Here is a 7,677-nt window from a genome sequence, read left to right on the forward strand (position 1 = left end):
CGCCTGTCAATCATCCTCTAGTGGCAGCCCGCCAAGCGTGCAATACTGGGAAGCGGCGCGTCCACTCGCGTTTAAAATCGCCCCTGTGGACACGTACCTTAATGCCGCTAGCGTTGGCAACAAGCCAGAGTTGGAGGACCCTCCCGCGACATTAAGGTCTCCCGTTTGGGAACACTTCGGCTTCCCGGTGAGATACAAACAGGGACAAAGAGAGGTTGATAAAACCAAAGCGGTTTGCCGACATTGTTCATGTGAGGTCGGGTATATTTCTGGCAACACGTCAAACCTGTTGACGCATTTGAAACGGCACCACCCCCACGTGAACATCGCTATAACGAGGAGAAAGACGAGCGTAACGTTAGTGCAAACATAGCTCCCCACGGCGTTTAAACAGCCTCTCCCTGCCCTGTTCAATTTTGCACCATCAGATGGAGAAAATATTTGTTTTTAAAGAAACAGTCTGTTATTTTTATTTATTTTTAGTCTGAGCCTTATACATGTTATTTAATCTGAGCAACAACTTGAAACTGTTTAGTGTTGCAACTGTTCAATTTTGCACATCAGATGGAGAAAATATATTTTTTAAAGAAACAGTCTGTTATTTTTATTTTTTAAATAAATATTTTAAATACTTGTATTCATATTTTTGAGCAGCATTCTAGCTCCAGTGCATGTTCCTACTGTTAAAAGCACAAAAGTAATAAACAACTAGCACATTTATATTTTGCATTTTGTTTTCTTACTGTACCGAAAATGAACCGAACCGTGACCTCAAAACCGAGGTACGTACCGAACCGAGATTTTTGTGTACCGTTACACCCCTATCAACAAGTGATATAGTTGGTTTTAGAGTAATTACTGTGTTTGTATGTTTTAAAGGGAACAGCTGAGACCACTGTGCATGAGGACCTGGAAACGGACACTATGAGGATCTATGTGTGCCGTGATCCAGATGGGGTGGGCATCATCCTTGAGGGAATACCAGTACTCACTGATCTTGGCAATCTGGACAGAGCATGCAGCCTACTCCTCGGGTTGACATACGCACTTAATCTCCAGTATCCTTCCAAACTTGTCAAAACTTTTGAGGTTTTTCAGAGACTTTTTCGTGGGACTCGACACACTGCGTCCAAAACCATCCTCCAGGTTCATGACTCTCAAAAACATGCTTCTTGCCTAGGCACTAAAAAATGTCTGTCATGCCTACACATATGAAGAGCTGTTGTGTGTTGTTGTGTTTGTTCATAAATTTTAGACATTTATCAGAGCCTGAGCACTCACATTTGTCATGATGTTTTACTTGTTTGTTCCATGAAAGTTTTATAGAATGCTGCAAGGCATAAATTCTGGTGTGTAAATTGTTTTCATGTTATTTACACACAAGTGTTCAAGTCATTGTGTAAAAAGACACTATTCTTAACGTGTTCTGCAAAGCTGCACTTTATGAGTGGTCAGATGTCACATGTAATGTTTTCATGTAGTGATTTAATAAATCTTGAAAATTGATATTGCTTCCCTATTTGTTAAATTTATGGTAATTGTAACTGATTATTTGAAGCAGTTAACAGTCAAAATTTGTATTTTTTCCTTTTAAATAATAATAATAAAACATTTTATTTATATAGCGCTTTTCACAGATGTTACCTATTTTAATTAAGTTTGATTTGTTTAACATGCTAACATTTTTGACATTCATTTTACTAATTTAAAGTGTAAGTTTGGCGGAAATTGAAAATAAAGCTATTTTCTGAATGAAAATACATCAACTAAGCCGTGGAGGAAGTAATTCTCGCTCATCACGCAGTTCAGAGCTAGCACGGGTGGGAGCTAGAGTCCAAAATCGCAAACAGTGGGTTAGCATGGGGCCAACAGCCACACGCTTTCAAAATCGCATTTTTAAACCACTAACATTGCTCAAAACAGCGCTAAACCTCGTCAGCAGCTTGCTCTGGGTGTCTACACATAAAACGAAGCACCAACAACTCAGTTCATGAACCCGAAGTTTATAACAGAAGACAGTTAAGAACACTCACCAATTCTACCCCTGCCAGCTCCTCGCGAAGGATAGTCCGTAAGTGTCGATTACCGAACGCAATGCAAAAGTGAAAGTGAAACTGAAGATTTCGCCCAGAATAAAATGAGTATACTTTTAAATTAGTGGCAGTTTGGCCAAATATAAGTTAATAACGGTGGGTAAAAACGTTGGGATAGTTTGTATACACTTCCAATCAGTTCAAGACAGCAGCCTTATCTGAAGCACATACATGTCACGCGAGATCTCACACGGGAACACGAGAGCTGCGTTCGGTAATCGACACTTACGGACTATCCTTCGCGAGGAGCTGGCAGGGGTAGAATTGGTGAGTGTTCTTAACTGTCTTCTGTTATAAACTTCGGGTTCATGAACTGAGTTGTTGGTAGGGCTGGGAATCGATCCGAATTTCCTGGATCGATCCGATTCCGATTCATAAGGTCACGATCCGATTCGATCCACGATTCGATCCGATTCGATATCGATCTATTTACAGACATAATGCAAATAAATACTGTCCCATAGACAAAACAGCTCCATGTGTTTGTGATTGTATCTGTGTACGTGTAAGAGGGACACAGAGAGAGAAGAGTCAAGAATCAAGTATTTATTTTAGACAAAAATGACCAAATAAAATATAAATAAATTAAAATTAAGTGGCCCTCTATATTAGAAAACTACAAGAACCCCTGTACCCAGTCTTTGACAACCAGAGACTTGTGAAATGCCATACAGGTTGAGAGAGAGAGAGAGAGAGAGAGAGAGAGAGAGAGAGAGAGAGAGAGAGGTACTTTCTCTTCGCTTGAACTCAAGTTTTGGTGGACGGTCCCTAGACCCGGACTGGCAGAGCGCAGCCGCTCAAGGTGCGTGTCCACAGGGGCGATTTTAAACGCGTGTGGACGCGCCGCTTCCCGGTATTGCACGCTTGGCAGGCTGCCACGAGAGGAAGATTGACAGGCGCTCTCCTTTAAACAACACTTTTTTGCGAGCGTTCGCGAGCGTTCCCGAGGCGGCGAGTCGAGCCCGGCGCCTCTGAATAGCATAAAGTAGATTCGACTTCAACTTTAGGCAAATGAGAAGCGGCCAACTCGCGCGCCGTCTCTCGACATTCGCCGCGACGCTACCAGAATGCATTGCACAGCTTTTCACATAGACAATGAATGGGACGCGGGGAAACACCGCTGCCTGTGGACACGCACCTTCAGTCCGGCTCCGCGCGTCAACACCGCCGCCGCATGAATGACGGCGCACTTGACCGACGCAGAGGAAACACTTCGCCGCTTCACGGGAGCGGAGTCAGCGGAGCCTTCATTCCAGAAGGTGATTTTAGTGGTGCCGCTTCAGCCATCTCGCTAGCTTCAGCCATCTCGCTAGCTTCAGCCATCTCGCTAGCTTAAGTTTCGGTTTCGTTTAGCCGGCACTCGCTTTTTATAGTGCGCCTTGCGCGTCAAAGAAAATAGTGCCTTTAGTCACCTGGAAAAGATCGATCCAGACATTTTTGGATCGATATCGTGCTTTTTGAGCGTGAATCGATATCGGATCGCGGATCGATTTTTTGAACAAAGCCCTAGTTGTTGGTGCTTCGTTTTATGTGTAGACACCCAGAGCAAGCTGCTGACGAGGTTTAGCGCTGTTTTGAGCAATGTTAGTGGTTTAAAAATGCGATTTTGAAAGCGTGTGGCTGTTGGCCCCATGCTAACCCACTGTTTGCGATTTTGGACTCTAGCTCCCACCCGTGCTAGCTCTGAACTGCGTGATGAGCGAAAATTACTTCCTCCACGGCTTAGTTGATGTATTTTCATTCAGAAAATAGCTTTATTTTCAATTTCCGCCAAACTTACACTTTAATGAATTTCTTGACTGTTTCTCATAGCCTCTATAATTATTTCACTGAACTTGCAAAAAGTGATTGGAAAATGTTACCTTATTTTTTTTAAGTTAGATCTATGCAAGAGTTTTTACAGTGTGGGTACGGTTGAGACAAAATCGCACCTCATGTATATGAGCAAATTATGAATAAATTAAATTGGTTAGGGGTATTATTGATTGATTCTATTTTAGTATACAATCAAAGGGAACAGCATATCAAATATCACTTATTTTCAGTGTCTAGTTTTTGTGCAGTAGTGTAAAAAGCCAAAAGTGTCTCAACCGTACTCGCTCTACCCTACTCACGCAGCCTCCCGTCGCAGATGCAATATGGCGTTAGCCAGCCAGGCCGTAGAGCGATGTCCAGACAGCTCCGCGACGACTCCCGTAGCCCGGGCTCCCAGCAACACATCCTCGTTCTCTGCTGTACCTCGTCCGCCGTCCACTCCGTCCTCACGACCCGCACGAATGTCGTTCCTCGCGTCCGTGTTGTGAAGCAGGCTAGCTCTCTGCCACCGAGCTAACTCAGCACAGCGCTAATGTCGGAGCTAGTGACGGAGACCACGCTATCGGGCTCGAGAAAAGAAAAACCCGTCACCGTCGTGTAAACTAAAACACAATCGATGGAGATATGTGAAAGGAGTCCTCTGACCGATTAAGTCTCTCCAGGCAGTGCAATATCTGGGCCAACATTAAGTTCGAGTCTCCACACATTGACTTCTTTCTCTGCCGAGGAAAAAACACAGCCGCTCGGCTCTGTCCCGGAGAACTTCTAGAGACTTCCTCCCGCGGAAATAAACAATAGTTTTTCCTAAAACAGGAAAACTAAACCTTAATCAATTTTAAAGGCCATATAATAATTTTAAACAATATAATACATGAATTACAGAGTTAATACATGAACAGTATTAATTTAAACAAAAGTATTGCAAAACGGGAAACAGGAGATTCTGGGAAATGAAGTCCTACTCCATTCCGCGTTCGAAAAATAGTATAAAGGGATAGGCTGCATATTTTTACCATCACTTATATTATAAAACAGTAAAATAAAAATGAATGTTTTTACACATTTTTAGAAAACCCTATTTTTAGAAAACCCCACACAAATAAACAACTTGAACCCAGACTTCTACATGTTACCCCTTTTTCCCTCCGCAATCAATTTGCAAACTAACTGGAAAGAGCCTGTTTCATTCACCTTAAAGTAGCTCTTGACTTTGTCCTGCAGGAAGCGAGGGTTTTCCTTCAGGGCTTGTCTGAACTTGGAGGAAACTGTATGTGTTCAGTTATAACGGCTGCTGCTTGTCTTCAATGCAGGCCGAGTGTTTGCGAACTCTGAGGACACCGCCTGCCTGCTAGGGATGCGTCGCAGAGCTCGATGAGACTGACTTTGTGTAAGACCAGTTATCAGTTTTCCTCTGTAGCAAGACAGCTCCTTGATTCACAAAACAAAAATGAAAACAACATAGTTTCTGAAAATGCAGCCCAGGGACCATTGGAGGCCCTCAGATACATTTTGTTTGGTCCCTGAATGTGACATGAGCTTTAATCTTATAAACTTTTATCTTATGTATCTTGAAAGAAAGAGTCATTAAAAATAAACTCAAAACAAGTCATTAAAAACATCCATATTACAGTGTGTCATAAAACGTCATAATAAGACAGACTATGACTTATTTTTGTTACTTTTGTACGTCATTTAAAACACATTAAAATGACAACCTGGGGTTACAATGGATTTTTATGTCATTGATCTATGAAATAAAATGAAATAAATTTATGAATTAATAATGTAATTAATTGAAGAAAAAAAACTAAAAATGTCACAGAAATTCATAGTAGTAATGGACCTGCATGTATATAGTAGTGACAGTTATATGACATTTTAAGACGCACTATGACTTTAACATACTACATAGTATGACTTTTAATGGCATACTAAACTCACAATGTCATAAAAAGGTCAGCATGGTGTGTCATTAACAAAGTCACTATGTCATAAAAAGTATGTAAAAAGTAGTTAAAAAGTATAATGATAAAGTAAAGGGTTATAAAAACAATATAAAATGTCAGTTCATTATGAATGATATATTGTAGGTTAACCTGCAGCAGGTTGTTAGCTTAGCATAAAGAGTTGAAATGAGGAAACTGTTGCCTGGTGCCACCTATCAACCCAACTGTGTATAAAAACAACAGTCAACATCGCCATTAAAAAGTAATAGTAAAGTATGTCATCGAAAGTAATAAAAAGTTAATAGTAGTATAGGAAGCTATACAAACATTTCATAAAGAAACATTTTTTAGTATAGTTTGTCATTAAAATATCATAAAAATCATAGTGTAATGTCATAAAAAATACATAGTATGTCAGAAAATATATAATATATATAAGTATATGTACTAAAATGTCATAAAGTAATAGTGTGGTATTTCAGAAAGGATGAATGCAGTTTAATAAAAACATCTCATCCTTGTGTTTGTCTGCAGTCACAGGATTCCTAAGGAGCAGTGGTGGCTGAAGCTCCGTCCTCTGATGAAGATCCTGGCCAAGTACAAGACCAGCTACGACGTGTCCGACTCCGGCCAGCTGGAACACGTGACCCGCATCAGACCCAAAGAGACCAACACCTCGGCGGCCATCTGAACCGTCCCACTGATGCCAGAGGAGAGCGTCGGTCTAACAAGAGGACCGCTTCACAGAACAGTGACTGCCACTCACACAATGACTGAACCACCGCTGGTTGACTGCAAATAAATTCTAGTAGATATTCAAAGATAGTTGGTCATTTTAAAAAGTTATATTGTATGGTAAAGTCAAGGAACTTTGCAGAAGGAATCTTCTATTTTTTAAATACTGACCTCAGTAAATTTAGATAAAATAATAACTAATGGTTAAATTTGAGGGTAAGTGGCTTGGCCCGTCACATAGTTTCCAAAGGCTAGCAGAAATGACATCGTGTTTTCATGATCCCCAATTCTAGACATCAATGTATCTGTAAGCACTCCTTATTATGTACTGTATAAGTATTCACGTTTTAGTCCTGAAATTGTAGCAAACACCCATGTTGCGTAAAGCAGCGTGACTGAGGTGGGTGATTTTGTCATTTTTATTTTCTACAGCACTTTGAGCCCCATAATTAATGTAATCCCATGAAGCTGCTTTTAAAGAGATAATATATACCAGGAGTGATGATACAATGGAAATGTGACCTACAGGAGGTTTAGTGAGCCGAGCTGGCTGTGTGTGTCCCATCACCTGCTAAATGTGCATGAGTGTGTGTGTGTTGTGGTGTCTTATTCGTTCGTATCCACCCTGGGCTTTGTAAGGGACATCTTTAAAGTGGTATTGTAAGTACGGTCCTGCTGTTGCTGTAGTTTGGCAGTGAAATGGAGAATGTCTCAAACTTGTACGCAACATGAATTAATGTGCTGGCAGTGTGAAGTATGTGTCCTGTCACAGAGTAATAAAGCATTTATTGTGTGGAAAGTGGAAAGAGATTTGATCACTAACTTCTTTTCATTAAGAAAGGGGACTGAGGTCACCTCATCTACACTTTGAAAGTACTACATTTCCTTTCCTTGAGTGGCATGTTTTTTTTGTGATGCTCATGTCATTGAAAAATAGGGAACAAATTGATTTCTTTTCAAGATTAATACCATTCTGTATGGTAAACCTGCAGTAGGTTGATAGCATGGCATAATGATTTAAATAGGGGGGAAACCCCTATCAACAAGCCTGGATCCGAACCACCAGGCTCTGTTGCACAGACATATAT

The 7,677-nt window shown here is 40.9% G+C and overlaps 1 protein-coding gene across 1 annotated transcript in view; it reads left to right on the forward strand.

The window, feature by feature from the left end:
- LOC311012356 (ATP-dependent 6-phosphofructokinase, platelet type-like) overlaps positions 1 to 6,546 on the forward strand; it is a 148,628-nt gene extending 142,082 nt beyond the window's left edge. The window contains exon 23 of the mRNA XM_084007787.1: positions 6,389 to 6,546. Coding sequence (XP_083863913.1) covers positions 6,389 to 6,545 — 157 coding nt within the window. The 3' untranslated portion in view covers position 6,546. The remainder of the gene's footprint in view (positions 1 to 6,388) is intronic.
- Positions 6,547 to 7,677: the final 1,131 nt, after the last annotated feature.

The sequence above is a fragment of the Eutrigla gurnardus genome (genome assembly GCF_963514095.1).
Source record: "Eutrigla gurnardus genome assembly, chromosome: 4".
In the NCBI taxonomy this organism is placed as follows: domain Eukaryota; kingdom Metazoa; phylum Chordata; class Actinopteri; order Perciformes; family Triglidae; genus Eutrigla; species Eutrigla gurnardus.